Source organism: Microcebus murinus, chromosome 6 (genome assembly GCF_040939455.1).
Source record: "Microcebus murinus isolate Inina chromosome 6, M.murinus_Inina_mat1.0, whole genome shotgun sequence".
In the NCBI taxonomy this organism is placed as follows: Eukaryota; Metazoa; Chordata; class Mammalia; order Primates; family Cheirogaleidae; genus Microcebus; species Microcebus murinus.
Window position 1 is genome coordinate 108,281,637 of NC_134109.1, and position 18,632 is coordinate 108,300,268.

Below are 18,632 nucleotides of genomic sequence, written 5' to 3' on the forward strand. Positions count from 1 at the left end.
ATCTCACATATGAAACTATAAGATAGAGCATTATTTCTCAATAGAATGCAGTAACCATTATAAAAATAGACCTAAGTTGAATTCAGTATATGTTAATTATTTTGAACTTGGAGCATTAAGGTAAGTATATGATTTCTTACTATTTGCATAGGAGTATTTACCTTATGATATTTATTAATGATATTAATAATAAAACCACCTATATAGCATAGTCACTTAAGACCCAAACCCACTCTTGTATATCTAGCAGACATGTCTTCTCTTCCCTGACCTTTGCATTTAATTGCTTCAATTTCTCACCACAGCCCAGTAAGTTGAAACTATAGACCAAGTCTTACAAGATAAAATATAACAGGGCTAAATCTAAGGTCTTACATTGAGGTTTAAGATGAAGAAAGGGAAAATAGGATTTACCAACATAGGTGATGAAATTTCAGGAAGTTTTATTGATTGAAGATTGAACTTCAGTGGGACCACCCCCTCAGAAGGCTAATGTGGTTATAGGCTACATTAATGCAAGTAATGGGAGATAATTAGACTATAACAAGAGGGTTATGTTAAGTTTGTGGCACCGTATTTTAAGTGTGACATTGACAAAGTAGAGCTCATTCAAAGGAAAGCACCAGGTTTAGAGGGGTTATGAAAAATGGATTGTATGGCTGAGGAAACTTGGACTTGATGTCTCACAGCAACCCTATAAGGTATGGTCTCCAATTTATGGAAAGGAAATTGAGGCTCAGAACATGTGATTTATTAGAGTGTATCTGAAAAATGGTTGGCTCAGGACTCACATCTCTTGATTCTTAATTTGGTATTCTTTTTCTTTCAAAATATTAGTTTTTAATTTTATTTTTAAAAATATATATTGATAGGCTAATGGTCAGGCTTTTAAATATGGAGAAATTTGAAGCTATAAAGAAATGGTTACAGATTAAATAAAAGGAAAGGGAACATTCAGGGTAGGAGAAAATAGTTTGGTTATCAGTATTATAAGTTAATCAGTATTACAGAAATGGTTATTTGTTTGTTTGTTTTTACATATTTCTCTCTCTCTCTTTTTCAAGGTTTTTGATTCCAATGAAGAATCTGGGCATCTTGTTCTCACCATAGTTATATCAGGTCATTTCTTCATTTCCCACGGACAGACACTACTGGTAGGTTTTGTGCATAATAGTTTAATATGCAAATATTTCCGTATCTTCTCAGCTTTACATGGGTTATATCCTCAAGCTTATTCAGTGTCACTGAAATTCATCAAGGTCAACAAATTAAGCATTTATCAAATGTGCAAAACAGTGGGAAATACAGAAACATACTGAATATTGCCTGCCTTAAGGGGTTTAGGGTTATTTGGGAGTCAAATGGATCTAAGTATGATTCTTAATTGGGGATATTGAGTTGAAGTTAGGCTGGATTTATAGAGACGAGTGTGGAGGGTTTTTCCAAATAGGGGAAACAGCATACGCAGAGGGATAGATTTAAGGAAATAGCTAAAAGAAAACAAAAGTATGCTATTTTTAATTGATAGAGCCTGCCACAAAACTGTGAATTTATAAAGATGCATGTATTCTTTATTCTCAATATGTATACATTGTAGGAAATTTTGGAATGAAGAAATAAGGATTACCTTACTTGAAAATTTATGTTTTATTTGGTATATAGAAACAAAACGAATGAAGAAACAAGATAATTATTAACTTCCAATCAAAGAAATTGTACAAGAAAGGAAATATAATGGAAGGTTATTATATCATTTAGCTGTGAATGTCTATGTAGATATAAATTCATATAACAAATATTTAGTGAATATCTACATGGGCATAATTCATTTAATAAATATTTATTGAGTAATTAGTATATGCTAGGCATTTTTGGGGTGCTAGGGATATAGCAGTGAACAGCGAAACAAAAATCCCTGTCATGGACTATCATCATTCCAGTTGGCAGAAACAGCGGTAAACAAATAGGTCAAATACATTTACGAGACATTAATTTCTGGTGACTGTCTTACATGTTCTATTATAATATGATGGTGGGATCCCACATATATGTATTGTGATGATTCATCTTTCCACTTAAATGAAATATAGCCTTATCATTGACTATGAGGTGATCTGCAAAGTATTCTTTGTGTTCCTTGTGACTTTTAAAACTGCAGCACAGTTGTACTGTTTTGCTTTATCTGCCACTGTCAGGGCCTGCATCAATTGCAAGAGATAAGGTTTCTTCAGCTGTTAATGAAGAATCCTTCAGACAGTAGAAGGAGGGATGCCTAGCGCACAGCTAGTTCTCCCTGTTAATATTATGAGTCTTTGCTGAATGGTGACATTGATGCAGGTTGACTTCCTCAGGCATAGGGACCACCCCATGCTTTGTCTGTACTCCATCTTTTTGCACTAGTGATAAATGTTGACAAACTGGTAGAGATTTCTTTGTATCATACATAGAATGGTTTTTGCACTTGCAGTTATAAAAACAAGTTTATCAAATTTCAGGATACCCACTACTGAAAAATACAATCGCAACTCTACAAATTGGTGCATGTTGCATATACAGTCATGTGCATAGTAATGATGTTTTGGTCAATGTAGGAGGCATATTTAATGGTGGCCCCATTAGATTATGATGGAGCTGGAAAATTCCTATCGCCTAGTGATTTCTTGAAAATCCTGACCCTGTGTAGGCTTGGGCTAATGTGTATGTTTGTGTCTTAGTGTTTTTTTCTTCTTCTTCTTCTTTTTTTTTTATGAGACAGAGTGTCCCTCTGTCGCCCTGGCTAGAGTGCAGTGGTGTCATCATAGCTCACTGCAGCCTCAAACTCCTGGGCTCAAGCAATTCTTCTGCTTCAAGCAATTATCCTGCCTCCCAAGTAGCTGGGAATACAAATGCACACCACCACACCTAGCTAATTTTTCTATTTTTTTTTTTTAGGGATGGGGTCTTGCTCTTGCTTAGGCTGGTCTCAAACTCCTGAGCTCAAGCAATCCTCCTGCCTTGGCCTCCCAGAGTGCTAGGATTATAGGTGTGAGCCACCACATCAGGCCTGTGTCTTAGTTTTTAACAAAAAAATTTAACAAATAAAAAAATTTTTAAACAGAAAAAACGTTTTTGTATTGTATATGTGTTTTAAGCCAAGTGTTATTGCAAAAGAGTCGAAGTTTAAAAAAATGTAAATGTTTATGAAGTAGAAATGTTACAGTAAGCTCAGGTTAATTTATTATTGAAGAAAGAAAAATATTTTTTATAAGAATGTGTCCTAAGTATACAGTTTATGAAGTCTAGTGTACAGTAACGTCCTAGGCCTTCACATTCACTTCCTACTCACTCACTGACTCAGCCAGAGCAACTTCCAGTCCTACAAGCTCCATTCATGGTAAATGCTCTGCACAGGTATACCATTTTTTATCTTTTATACCATATTTTTCCTGTACCTTTTCTGTATTTAGTTATATTTAGATTCACAAATACTTAGCATTGTGTTATAGTTGCCTACAGCATTCAGTACAGTAACATGCTGTACAGGTTTGTAGCCTAGGAGCAATAGGCTACACCATATAGCTTAGGTGTGTAGTAGGCTACACTATCTAGGTTTGTGTAAGTCTACTGTATGATCTTTGCACAATGATGAAATTGCTTAATGACACATTTCTCAGAACATATCCCTGTTGTTAAGTGATGTATGACAGTACATATATAACTTAGATATTGAATAATATTTTTTAAATCCTAAATTTTTTTCATAAATTACTCTTGTTGAGGTATAATTTACATAAAATAAAATTCACTAATTTTAAGTGTTCAATTTTATGTGTTAGACAGGGTCTTTCTATGTTGCCTAGGCTGGTCTCAAACTCCTGTCCTCAAGGAATCCTCTTACCTGGGCCTTCCCAAGTGCTGGAATTACAGGTGTGAGCCACAATGCCTGCCCTCAATTGATATGTTTTGATAAATGTATATAGTCATGTAACCATCACCACAGTCATGATATAGAACATTTCGGTTAGCCCAAGAAGTTTCCTTGTGCCCCTTTGCAGTCAGTCCCCTCTGCCCACCCTCAGCACCCAGCACCCACTGATCTGTTTTCCATTGCTATAGTTTTTTGCCTTTTCTTTTTTCTTAATTAATTTTTATTTATTTTTTAAGTTGACAAATTAAATTATATTTACTGTGTACAACATATTGTTTTGAAGTATACATACATTGTGGAATAACTAAATCTAGTTAATTAACATATGCATTAACTCATTATAGTTTTGCCTGTTTTAGAATTCATGTAATGAAAACATGATATGTAGTCTTTTGTGTCTGGCTTCTTCCACTTAGCATAATGATTGTGAGATTTATTCATGTTGTTACATGTTATCAGAAGTTCATTCCTTTTTGTTACTGAACAGTATTTCATGGTATAGAGAAAGCTAATTTGCTTATCCATTTAACCACTGATAGACATTTAAGTTGTTTCCATGTTTTAACTATTATGAATAATAATAGCTTAACATTTATATACGAGCCTTTGTATAGGCATATGTTTTCATTTTTCTTTGGTAAATGCCCATAGAGGACCTGCTGAGTCATGTGGTACATCTATGTTTAACTTTATAAGGAATTGCAAAACTGCTTTCCAAAGTTGCATTCCCATAAGCAATGTGTAAGGGTTCCAGATGTTCCATATCCTAACCAACACTGGGTATTGTCAGTCTTTTTAATTTTAACTATCCTAGTGAGTGTGTAGTGGTAGCTCATGATGGTTTTAATTTGCATTTCCTTAATGACTAATGATGTTGAGCATCTTTTCCTGTGTTTATTTGCCATTTGGATGTCTCATTGGTGAAGTGCCTGCTCATGTCTTTTAACTATTTTTAATTGAGTTGCTTGCCTTCTTGTAGTTGAATTATAAGAGCTCTTATTCTGGTTGCAGCTCTTTTATCAGAAATATGTTCTGTAAAATAGTACTCCCAGTTTGTGGCTTTTCTTTCCATTTCTTAGTGTCTTTTGAAGAGCAGAAGTTTAAAATTTTGAAGTCCAACTTTCTTTTTCTCTTATGATTCATCCTTTTTATTTGGGTTTTTTAAATTTAATTTTGTTTTGTTTTGTTTTTTAAGACAAGGCCTTGCTCTGTTGCCTGGGCTAGCTAAAGTACAATGCCATTATCATAGCTTAATGCAATCTCAAACTCCTGGGCTCAAGTGATCCTCTTGCCTCAGTCTCCTGAGTAGCTGGGACTACATGTGCATCCCACCATGCCTGGGTAATTAAAAAAAAATTTTTTTTGAGAGACAGGGTCTTGCTGTTACCCAGGTTGGTTCATCCTTTTTGTATGTTTTTTAGGAAATTATTATGTACTCCAGGATTAAAAGATTTTTCTATGTTTTCTTCTAGAAGTTTTATATTAAGTTTCAGCTCTTACATTTAGGCCTATGGTCCATTATGAAGTTTTAGTATTTTTTAATAATATTAATATTATTGTTTTTATTATTTTATATTTTAATAATATTAATATTATTGCTTTATTATTTTATATAGAGTCCCTTCTTCTCTACAATTAAAACAATGTAGTATTGATAAAATTACTATATTATGGAATATAATCATGGATCTTAGGGAATTTACTTCGAGAACCATTGAATTAATTTTTAATACATAGTGAAAGTTAAGAGTGTGGGTAGTTTTTTGGTTTTTGTCTATGGATATCAATTGTTTCAGCACCATTTATTGATAAGACTAGCTTTTTCTCATTGAATTACCTTGGCATCTTCATTGAAAGTCAATTTGTGAATTATGTGTTTGTCTATCTCTTGACTTTATTTTTTAAATTTTTTAAAATATTATTTATTTATTTATATATGGATGGGATCTTGGTCTGTCACCCAGGCTGGCGTACAGTGGCACCATCAGAGATCACTGAAGCCTGAACTCCTAGGCTCAAGCAATTCTCCCACTGTAGCCTCTTGAGTAACTAAGACTGTAGTCATGAGCCACCGTATCTGACTAATTTTGAAAATTTTTTGTAGAGACCAGGGTCTCACTATGTTGACCAGGCTGGTCTCAAACGCCTGTCCTCAAGCAGTCCTCCTACCTTGGCCTCCCAAAGTGCTGGGAATACAGGCATGAGCCGTTGTATCTGGCCTATTTCTTGACTGTCTTTTCCGTTCTGTCGACCTACATGTCTATCCTTGTTCTAATAACACACTGTCTTCCACTTTGTTGTGATTTTTGAAATCAGGTAGTATAATTCCTCTAACTGTGGTTTTCAAATTGTTTTGACTATTCCAGGTCAGTTGCATTTCCATACAAATCTTAGAATGACTTCTCTTATAAAAAAATTGCTCTAATTTTGATGGGACTACTTCTAATCTATAAATCAATTTGGGAAGAATTGACTTGATACCATTGTATCATCCAACCTATGAGCATAGTATTGCATCTTCCAACTTGTGAGATATAAAGAGTTCTCCATTTATTTATATCCTCTTTAATTTCTCTAATCAGTGTCTTGTAATTTTTACAGTACAGGTCTTGCACATACTTTGCTAAATTTATCCACAAGCATTTTGTATTTTTTATGTTATTGTAAATAGAATTTTAAAAATTTTAATGTCTAATAGTTGGTGTGCAGAAACACAGTTGATTTTTTTATATTGACCTTGTATCCTGTGATCTTGCTAAACTAATTTATTAGTTCTATAGCTTTTTAATAGATTCTTTATGATTTTCTACATATATAATTTATTAACTACAAATAAAGGCAGTTTTATATTCTTTCTTCCTAATCTATAGACTCTTTCTGTACCCTCCACCATCTTCCCTCAGATTACACTGGCTAATTACACTTTCAATGTTGAATGGAAATGGAGAGACTTGATATCCTTGCCTTGTTCCTGATCTTAGTGGGAAAGAATTTAGTCTTACCCCCATTAAATATAATGTTAGCTATAGTTTTTTTTGTAGTTATACTTTATGAGACTGAGGAAGCTCCCTTTTATTCCTAGTTTGCCAAGAGGTTTTTCTCTTTGAATTTCTGATTATTTATTTTTAAATTAAAATTGTGTGCGTGTGTGTGTGTGTGTGTGTGTGTGTGTGTGTGTGTGTATTGTGTCTGTCCGCAGCCAATGTCATACTGAACAGGGAAAAGTTGGAAGCATTCCCCCTAAGAACTGGAACAAGACCAGGATATTCACTGTTACCACTTCTATTCAGCATAGTACTGACGTCCCAAGCAGAGTAATCAGGCAAGAGATAGAAATAAAGGGCATGCAGACTGGAAAAGAGGAAGTCAAATTATCTCTGTTTGCTGATGATATGATCTTATACCTAGAAAACCCTAAAAACTCCTCCAGAAGGCACCTAGATTTGATAAGTGAATTCAATAAAGTTTCAGTATGTTGATAAAAAAATCAACATACACAAATCAGTAGCATTTATATACACCAATAATGACCAAGCTGAGAATCAAATGAAGAAAGGATTTGTTCTGTAAAATTTGGATTCACTCAAAGGGCCACACTCAAGGATCCAGAAGGCCACATATGGCCCCAAGGCCACAGGTTACCCACCCTAGACAGAAGAATGAAACTAGATCCCTGTCTTTCACCATATGCAAAATTTAGCTCAAGATGGATTAAAGACTTGAATGTAAGACCTGAAACTGTAAAAATTCTAGAAGAAAACCTAGGAAGAACTCTTCTGGATATTGGCCTAGGCAAAGAATTTATGACTAAGACCCCAAAGGCAAATATAGCAACAACAAAAATAAACAAATGGGACTTAATTCAACTAAAAAACTTTTGCACAGCAAAAGAAACAATCAGCATAGTAAATAAATGACCTAGAGAATGGGAGAAGATATTCACAGACTGTACATCTAACAGAGGACTAATAACCAGAATCTGTAGGTAACTCAAACAAATCAGCAAGAAAAAAAAACCCCAAATAATCCCATCAAAAAGTAGGCAAATGACATAAACAGACAATTTTAAAAGAAGGGATAGAAATGGCCAAGAAACATTTGAAAAAATGCTCAACATCACTAAACACCATGGAAATACAAATTAAAACCACAATGAGATTCCACCTTGCCCCAGTCAGAATGGCCATTATTAAAAAGTCAAACAATAGACTGCAGTGGAAAGGGAGTACTTTACACACTAACGTAAATTAGTATAAACTCTATGGAAAACAGTATGGAGATTTCGCAAAGAACTAAAAGTTGATCTGACTTTCAATCCAGCAATCCCACTACTGGGTATCTACCCAAAGGAAAGGAAGTCATCATGTCTAAAAGATACCTGCAAGCGTATGTTTAGCACAATACAGTTCACAACTGCAAGGATATATAATCAATCTAAGTATTCATCAACCAAGGAGAAGATAAATAAAAGGCAGTGCAGTGTGTGTGTGTGTGTGTGTGTGTGTGTATCACCATGAAATATCACTCAACTATAAAAAAGAATGAAGTGATATCTTTTGCAGGAACTTCGATGGAATTGGAGGCCATTATGCTAAGTGAAGTAACACAGGAATGGAAAACCGAATAACACATGTTCTCACAAATGGGAGCTAAGCTATGAGTACACAGGGGTGTACAGAGTGGCACAGTGGACATTGGAGGCTCCAAAAGGGGAGGTTGAGAGGGGGGTGAGGGAAGAAAATCCACCTGTCAGGTGTAATGTGTACTGTTCAGGTGATAGGTACACTAAGACCCAGATATCCCCACTATACAGTTCATTCATGTAACCAATAAAATACTTGTACCCCTAAATCTAATAAATTAATTAAAACCATATTTAAGGTATACATGTGATATTTTGATATATATTGTAAAGTGATTACTATAGCCAAGCTAATTAACATATCACCTCACATAGTATCATTTTGTATGTGTGATAAGAACATTTAAGATCTGCTCTTTTAGCTAATTTCAAGTATACAATGCAATATTGTTAATCATAGTTACCATGCTGTACATTAAATCTCTAGAATTTATTCATCCTACTAACTGAAGCTTTGTACTTTTTGACCAACATCTTCCTATTTCCTCCACCTGAACCCCCTGCCCCGCCCCTAGTAACCACCATTTGATTCTCTGCTGCTATGAATTTGATTTTTTTAGGTTCCACATATAAGTGAAATCATGCAAAATTTTTTGTTTTGTGTCTGGCTTATTTTGTTTAGCAGAATGTGCTCCAAGCTCTTCCATGTTGTAGAAAATGGCAAGATTCCTTCTTTTTAGAGGCTAACATTTCTTTGTGTGTTTGTGTATCACAATTTATCCAGTTATCCATTGCTGGATGCTTAGGTTGTTTCCATATTTTGGCTATTGCGAATAATGCTATAGTGAACATGGAATGCAGATATCTCTTTGGAATACTGATTTCATTTCCTTTGGTTATATGAAAGTGGGATGGCTAGATCATATGACAGTTCTATTTTTCATTTTTTGAGGAAACTCCATAATGTTTTCCATAATGGCTGTACCAATTTACATCCCCGCCAACAAGGTACAAGGGTTCCTGTTTCTCCACATCCTCTCCCACACTTGCTATCTTTTGAGTTTTTGGTAATAGCCATCCTAACAGGTATGAGGAGATGTCTCATTGTGGTATGGATTACCATTTCCCTGGTGATTCATATTGTTGAACACTTTTTCATATACCTATTGGCCATTTATATGTCATCTTTAGAAAAATGTCTACTCAGGTCCTTTGCCAATTTTTAATTGTTTTTTTCTTTTTGAGTAGAGTTTTTAAAATTCCTTATATATGTTAGATATTAACCTGTATCAGAATTACAGTTTGCATATATTTTTTCGTGTTCTGTACATTCGTGTTCTGTTCATTTTACTGATTGGCCCCTTTGCTGTGGTTTGAGAATTTTAAATGATGAATAGTAGTTGAATTTTGTTGAATGCTTTTCTGCATCTATTGAGATGGTTTTTCTTTTTTTCAGTTTTGTTAATGTATTACATATATACATTTTAAGAGTATTCAGTTCTTACTGGATCAATATTATAGAAGGATTTAAAAAATGTTTTAATTATGCACATGTGTGATAAAAATAAGAATACATATTTAAAAGATATTTTATCTTAATTAAAGAATAATTTTCATCAGTTCATACAGTTTATTCACAGTATTTTGAGGGTTACTCAAGAGCCAACACACAGAAGAGCAATACATTTGGATTATAACACATTTCTATTATAATTTTATGTTGGTATTACATTTACACACTTTCTTTCCTCATACTAATGTGGGTCATGATATATTTTTAGAATTTGTCTCATAAAAGGTAGGGACAGGATGGTCATGGAAAGTTTTAGCCACTTCTTAGTAAAAGAATTCAATTGCTGGCATGGATTAAAATGTGCTATATTTATACTCACAAAGTTTTGTGGAAGCTGCACAACACCCCTAAAAAATAGTCATTTCTTTCATGGAAACTGATGGCGAGGGCCCAGCAACGGCTCCATGTGTGTGATATGTTTATGTGGAAATAAGACAGGTCAGTGAGGCTTTCTGCTTGGTCCTGGGCCGCTATTTAAACCCAATTTCTCTTAAACTTCACAGGTCTCTGATTGCCACTCCCTGTGAGGTCCATGGAAACTTAATGCTTTAGATTAAACTATGTGCATGGTGTCTAGTAAAACCATAGGTTTCCGTTTTGCTTGACCATTTAGCATCTGCATACAACTGGGCATGTCATTGCCATAGGGCTTTGTGCAGATCTATGCACTGGGCTTTTCTGTTGTCACTGATGTCAAAGGGTTGGTATAGCAAGAAGGCTAAGGTACCTTGGCATCCCATCCTCAATCTACCTTGGACTTAGCCTCAACTGGCTTCCCCTTTCCAGTCTTGGCATTTTGAACAGATTCTCCCTTGGCTATTTTGAGCTTTTAAAAGTTTTTCTAATTGTGGTAAATACACATAACATAAAATTTATCATTTTAACCATTTTTAAGCATACATGTTGGTGACATTAAGTACATTCACATGGTTGTGCTACCATCACCACCATCCATCTCTAGAACTCTACATCTTGCAAAGTTAAAATTCATTAAACAATAACCCATTAAACAATAACTGTCCCATTCTCTCTTCCCACAGCCCCTGGTAGCCATCACTCCACTTTCTGTCTCTATGGATTTGACTGCTGTAGGTACCTCATAAGAGGACTCATACAGTATTTGTCTTTTGTGACTAGCTTGTTTCACTTAGCATAATGTCATCAAGGTTCATCCATGCTGTAGCATGTGTCATAGTTTCCTCCTTTTTTTTTTTTTTTATTTCGGCATATTATGGGGGTACAGATTTTAAGGTTTCAATAAATGCCCATTTCTCCCCCTCCCCCCAAAAGTCTGAGTCTCCATCATGACCATCCCCTAGATGGTGCACATCTCACTCATCATGTATGTATATACCCGCCCCCTCCCCCCTCCCACCTGCCCAATACCCTATTACTGTAGTACCTATGTGTCCACTTAGCTGCTACTCAGTTAATACCAGTTTGCTGGAGAATATATCCGGTGCTTGTTTTTCCATTCTTGGGATACTTCACTTAGTAGTATGGATTCCAGCTCTAACCAGGAAAATATAAGATGTGCTATATCACCATTGTTTCTTAGAGCTGAATAGTACTCCATGGTATACATATACCACATTTTATTAATCCATTCTTGGGTTTCCTCCTTTTTAAGCTAAATAATATTCCACTATACGTGTATAACACATTTGTTTACTGATTATCTACCGATGAACACTTGGGTTGCTTCCACATTTTGCCTATTGTGAGTAATGCTGCTATGAACATGAGTGTACAAATATCTCTTTGAAGCCATGTTTTCAGTTCTTATGGGTATGTACCCATAAGTAAAATTGTTGAATCATATGATAATTTTAATTCTTTGAGGAACTGCCATATTGCTTTCCACAGGGGTTATATACCATTTTACACTCTGGGGTAAAGGCATAAAGGTTCCAATTTCTTCATGTCCTCGCCAATGCTTGTTTTTTTGTGTGTTTGTTTTTTGAGAGTATCCATCTTAACAGGTGTGATATGGTAACTTACTGTTGTTTTGATTTGCATTTCTCTAATAATTAGTGAGGTTGAGCATATTTTATGTGTTTTTTGGCCATTTGTATATCTTCTTTAGAGAAATGTCTGTTCTGTTTTCTTTTTAAACAATTTTTGACAGAACATATTGGTTTTCTTTGAGCCTCTGGTCAGGCTTTGGAATAGCTCTCTGGTCTTGTTTTTGAGCTGCTGCTACAACTTTTAAGGCCCTTTTTTGCATCTTCAGCTTTTAGGCCTCCTAGAAAACTGCATACACAGAGCCTTCTTGGTCAGGAAGTGGCAGGCTGTTCAGTAGTACAGAGGGGAGGGGTGTGCTCAACCCCCAGCTCCCTGCTTGCCTTCTCAAAAATGTCATAGCTGGACTAATGGAGATTTTTAGACATCTTTTTCCTCTGGTGATGCTTATCAGCAGATAGCTGAGGTGATCACACCATGATGGGAATAGATACAGTGAATCTCAGCATAGCTTTTCCTAACCCCATTTTCTGATAACACTGGTATTTGACAGGCTCTGGAAAAACTCACTTTTTGCAAGGCCACGATACCTATATACTTGGGACTTATGTCATGATTCCAAAAGAATTTACACTAACAGCTTCTAATTAAGGGAGTGTTTACAAGCCTGGATTCACATCTGTATCAAAACTGTCAGTGCTCAGGTATCCGTGAAAATCTTTTTTTTTTTGTCATCAAGCTTTATAGCATTTTGGAAATCCACAGTGTCCTTCATGTTTTCTGTTGGGATACTGAGGTTTTATCATTGGTATTGGCATTATCTCTCTAGAGTTAGAATATTAAATCTTTGAAATCTGTTTTCTTGGTTTGTCATTGGCTTCTTAAAGATGAGTTTTATTGGAGTACAATTCATATATAATAAAATGTACTTGTTGAGTTCACCAAATTTTTATAAATATATACAATTGTATAAACGGTCACAATCATGATACAAAACATTATTCTCACCCCTCAAATTCCCTCGTGTCCACCCACCTTCTGACAACCACTTTCTGTCTACTCTGCCTTCTGGCATTACACAGTAGTTTTACCTTTGCTGGAAATTGATGTAAGTGAAATTATATGTGCCCTTTTGTGTCTGGCTTCTTTAACTCAGCATCATGTTTTTGAGACTTGTCCACACTGTTGTGTGTAACATGTTTTTGTTGTTGTTGTTGATTAGTATTTCATGTTATAGATATACTGCAATTTATTCATCTGTTAACCTGTTGATGGCTATCTGGGTTATTTCCAGTTGGGGCAATCATGAGTAAAGCTGCTGTGAATGTTTATATATAAGTCTCTGGGTATTACCTTTATTACTTTTGGGTAATACTTAAGAGTGGAATAGCTGGGTTGCATGTATTTATATGTAAGACACTTCTGTACTCTTTTTCTAAGTGATTGTGTGATTTTGCTTTTCCACCAGCTTTGACAGTTCAAGTTGCTCCATATTCTTGCTTACAGTGATATTGTCAGTCTTTATCATTTTAGTCATTCTAGTGTTTGTGTAGCGGCATGCCATTGTCATTTAATTCTCATTTTTGGATGACTAATGAATCATATTTTTATATTTTTATTGGCCAGGTTAAGGAATAGAACATTTTCTCTATCCCTCCCTCGTGTTCCCTTTCAGCAACTATTACACTCCCAAAGGCTAACCACCATTCTGACTTCTAATAACGTAGATTAGCTTTCCCTGTTTTTGTGCTTTGTATAAAATGAATAATACCGGACTCTTCTATGTCTGGCTTCTTTCACTTACTGTCATATTTATGGGAATTGTCCATATTGTTGTATGCAGTTATAGATAGTCCATTCTCATTTTGTGACTATATCACAATTTACTCATCCATTGTATTGATGAGTGTTTGGGTAATTTCCAGTTTTTAGCTATTACAAATAGTGCTGCTATAGTATATGTCTAGTATATCTTTTGGTGAACACTTGTATGTGTGTTTGTTGAGCATATAAGTAGGAGTAGAATGGATGAGTTTGAAATGCAATTGATGAGTTATAGGACAGTGCATCTCAAACTTTAATGTGCATATAAATTACCTGAGCTCTTATTAAAATGCTGATGGTGAGCCAGCAGGTTTGGGGGATAGGCTGAGCTTTTGCATTTCTAGCAAACTCCCAGTGATGTCGATGCTGCTGATCCAGGAACACTTAGAGGGACCAACTCATAGAGTCCATCTATGTTCAGCTTTGCTAGACACTGCCAAAGAGTTTTCCAAAGTTTTTATGCCCGTTTACACTCATGCAAGTAATGTACAAGAGTTCTCCACATTCTTGACAATGACATTCTTGGCGATACATTCTTGGTATTTTTACTTTAGCCATTTTGATGGGTGTGCAGTGATATCTTATTAAGGTTTTAATTTATATTTTCCTAATTGCTAATGAGGTTAAACCCTTTTTCTTTTGTTTATTAGCCATCTGGATATCTTCTTTTGTGAAGTGTCTTTTGCAATCTTTGCTCATTTTTCCATTGAGTTATCGTTAATGTGATTTTCACTTCTACTATTACTTTTTTTACTCTTCTTATTTTCTTACTTCTTCAAGCTCTCTACTTATTTCTTTATTACTCTTGGCCAAACCTCAGACAGTTGCTTAATATCTTATCTTTAATCTCTTGTTTCAAATATACTACATTTTTCTAAAGTTATTTAATCTTATACAGTACAATTTTAATTAAAATTTACTTCTATTTCCAGTTTTGTTTGTTTTCAAAACTATGCCCTTTTTTGTATCTTGGGTGTTACGCTTTCCCTCTTCCATTTTTGTTGTAGAATGTTTTCATAGACCCTGTATTAGTTTTTTTCCCTCTTTCTCCTTCTCTTTCTCCTCCTGCTACTTCTTTTTCTCCCTTTTTTATTGTTTTATTTATCCTTATGCATGGAGATGTCTCATCTGTAGAGGCCTGAAGGTGGATTTATTTGCAATAACCTCACTGTCCTTGGACACTAATAGATTTTTCCTTTCAGATATTACATAAGAGACCTGGCTAATATACGTTTACATTTCTGTTCATTGATCCAGAAGCCTGGGAAGAGTGGACTGAGAGCTATCCGAGCAGGGCAGTTGCCTCTCATCTCTTCTGTGAGCAATCAGTATTTTGCTAGCCACAATGCCCACCAGCTGTATACTGCAGTTATTTGTGCACATTCCTAATATGACTTCCTGTTGCTTCTAAGAGAAACTCTTTTGATTTCCTAGATTATTGTTTGGTGTACTGCAGTACACATCCTAGGATATAGTTGTTTCAAATGTTCTTGATTGGTAGCGGTGAAACCAATTCCAGATGGTGGGTTTCTTATTTTTTCCTATGGCTTCCCTGTTCTCTAGCTCTTGCCACTCTCGCTAGTGGGGTTTCTGCAGTGTCTCCTCTGCTTCTCTCTGAGTCACAGCACTCCTTTCTCAGGAAGGCAAGTCACTAGTTGCCTCTTGGCATCTTTCTTCCATCCAGATCTATCTGCATATCCACTTATCCACATCTTGCATAAGTTCTTCAACAGCTTTGTCATATGAATGGCATCCATTTCTAGTTTTTAGTATTGATATAGTTCTCCCCTATTATAAATATATATATTTTGGCCTTTTAATTTCAATGGGATGAAGGTGTGAGTTAAAAGCCTTTGTTCAAGATGTTTTCTTACCTGGAAGTCTAAAATCTTTTAGATTATTTTTCTTTTTTATTTTCTTCCTTTCTTTTTTTTTGTATTAAAATGCTTTAAGTATCCCCTCCTCTACCCTCCTCCCACCCAAAATGTACATTTTCTTACCATAGAGTAACAGTTAAAGTTTTGTAACTCTCTGTGAGGTTTGGTTGTTCATGTTATATCAGATGAAGTTATACTTCAGATGAAGTGATACGCTAGTGGGCTAGAATACCCAAATACAAATCAAGAACATTTATGAAGATCTAAATAATTCACTTACTGTAATGGATCAAACAGACAAGGCACTCTAATTGGGTAGCTAAAATAGTAATCTTTGACCTAAGCCTTGTTATACTAAGTGTTTTGTTGAAAGTCAGTACATATATCTAGCTTCACTGATAGGGAATTTAAAGGCTTATTTAGCCTGCTTTGCTTTTAAAACTATAATTATGCCTTTGTTCTGTTGTACTTACATTGTGACCTTTATATGTATTTTTTGTCCTTCTTTAATTAGGGGCTAATTCTTGACAATAATTTTTTAAAGAGCTTCTATTTTGTGTTTAGTGTGAAAATCTTAAGTATGTGAAGCAAGTAATATTGACCATTTCATTTCTTCTTTTTCATCTTTTCTCTCTAAAGTGAGTCATACATAACTTTGCAATAATGCCATTGAAAGGGTACTAACTACTCACATCGAGAGTAATTTTGACACTTAAATCCCAAGTGCCTTTTTCCGCCTCCTCTTTTCATTTCTTAACATATTTGAGTCAGACATATTTGCCAGATTTTAAAGACTGTGTCTTTATTTTTAGTGCTCCAATTTAGTTTACTAGATTTGTAGTTTGGAAGAAAAAAGTGCCTCTTTGGGGCTAAATTGTGGTTGATTCATATTGAGTGTGCTGAAAGTTTGCATCAATGTGTAACTCACTAGTTATCTCTGATACATTGTATCGTTAATGCCATAACCACTCCCCTCCCCCCCAAAAAAACCATTGAAATACCACAGTCTTAAAATATTCTGTGGTACCAGTCTTAAAAAAAAATTTCCTTGCTTCTCTTATTTTGACTGCAGTTTAATTTCTTTCTCTGTTTAGCATCTTATCAAATTACATGGCATGAGAAGCTTACTCATTTCATAGAAATCGACCAGGCTTCTAGATTCTTTCTTTTGTAAAGGGGTGGTAAAATTTATAGTCTTTTTGGAAGACTTTGCTATAAGATTTTTTCCCCCATAGTATTCAAGTCTATACTAGGTTCAATTGGATTGGCTTTATTTGGATTCTTTTAAAATAGTAAATCTTTTATTATTATTGGAGAAAGTTGTCATTTTTTATATCACTAATGAAAGAGAAATGAGCAGATTTTACTTTGACTATTACTACTTAAACTCTTCTTTTTAAATCTTTAAAGTAATTTTATATTTGGGAATGTTTAACCTTTTAGTGGAGCTTATTGAGCAGAAAAAATTTATATACTTGAAACCAAGAAAATGTAGTTCCAAGTGGTATAATGTAGATTATAAGCATTAGCATCATAATTGTTTTTAAAAAACTTTTTATTTAGAAATAATTCCAAACTTACAAGACAGTTGCAAAAATGGCATAAGGAATTTTTATAAACCATTCACCCAGCTTCCCAAATGTTAACATTTAACACAGAATGGTGATCAAAACTAAGAAGTTAAAATTGACACAATACTGTTAACTAATCTACAGACCTTATTCAATTTTGAAGTTGTCACACTGTCTTTTTGCTAGTTTAGGATCTAACCTAGGATTCCACATTACATTTAGTTTTTATGTCTTCTTGGGTTCCTCCAGTCTGGGATAGTTCTGCAGTCTTTATTTTATCACCTTGACACTTGTAAAGAGTACTAGCCAGTTATTTTGTAAGGTGTCTCTGAAAGACAGAAGAGATGTTTGGCCTTTCTCAGTTCCTTATCCTGGAGGTGCATGATATTGATAATGTGTTATTACTGGTGATGTTAACTGTGATCATGTGGCTAAGGTGGTATGTGCCAGCTTTCTCCATTGTGGTTACTCTTTTTCCTTTGTAATTAATAAACAAATATCCTGTTTCTCACTATACTCTTGCCCACTAATTTTACTTTTTTAAAATTTTATTTATTTATTTATTTTACGGTTACAAGACTGCAGTGCAAAATGCACCAGTCGTTTTATTTTGATACCCCAAAAATCCAAGTTAGTTGCTTGTACGTGCCCACCCACGCATTGCAGCAATGGCCGTAAATTCCGGAACATGTGGCCTAAGGGTACAGATGTCCCTGACTTAAGGTTTCCAGGTGGTTGCTCAAAGCATAGGTCACAGGCTGAGATAAGCAAGGTTAAGCAAGGCAGCCACAAGGGGCATTTTCCATCCCCAGTTCCTCTTGGCTGGCCCCCCGGCAGCTGTGTCTGTCGTAGGTCATTCCTCCTCGAGGAATCTTACCCGTCATTGACTATCCAGCCATCTTACAGGGCTAAACAGCAATCAAAAGAACAATGTGCTTATTGTGTGGCCTCCAGGCCTCCACTTATCATGGGGCTGGGCAGCTCTTGCCTCAATGCAGAAATTCAGGCCTATTGTTATGCCTCTAGGCAGCAACCTTGTCCGGAGCACATTACTCTTAAATGTTCTGGGCAGGGCACGTACATTACTCACTAAATTTAATTCTTAAACCAAGAAAGTATAATGTCAGTCCCCAACATCTCCCCCTATCTTATTTAATTTTGAAGGCGAACATGCTGGAACACAGCCATGACATTTTGTTTTCACTGTCACTGAGTTGCTTGTCTTTTTTTCCAGCATCTGTAGATTAAGAGCACAAAACATAATACAAGGAGGAGAACACCCAAATTACTCCCAATACGATTAAGCATAGTTCTTAATGAAGCCAAAAGGTAGGCC

At 35.2% G+C, this 18,632-nt stretch overlaps 1 protein-coding gene across 2 annotated transcripts in view; it reads left to right on the forward strand.

Moving 5' to 3' along the window:
* Positions 1-18,632, forward strand: part of REC114 (REC114 meiotic recombination protein) — a 103,078-nt gene that overhangs the window by 21,630 nt on the left and 62,816 nt on the right. For both annotated transcript variants that reach the window (XM_012748220.3, XM_076004540.1), the window contains exon 2: positions 1,065-1,154. In XM_012748220.3, coding sequence (XP_012603674.1) covers positions 1,065-1,154 — 90 coding nt within the window. The remainder of the gene's footprint in view (positions 1-1,064; positions 1,155-18,632) is intronic.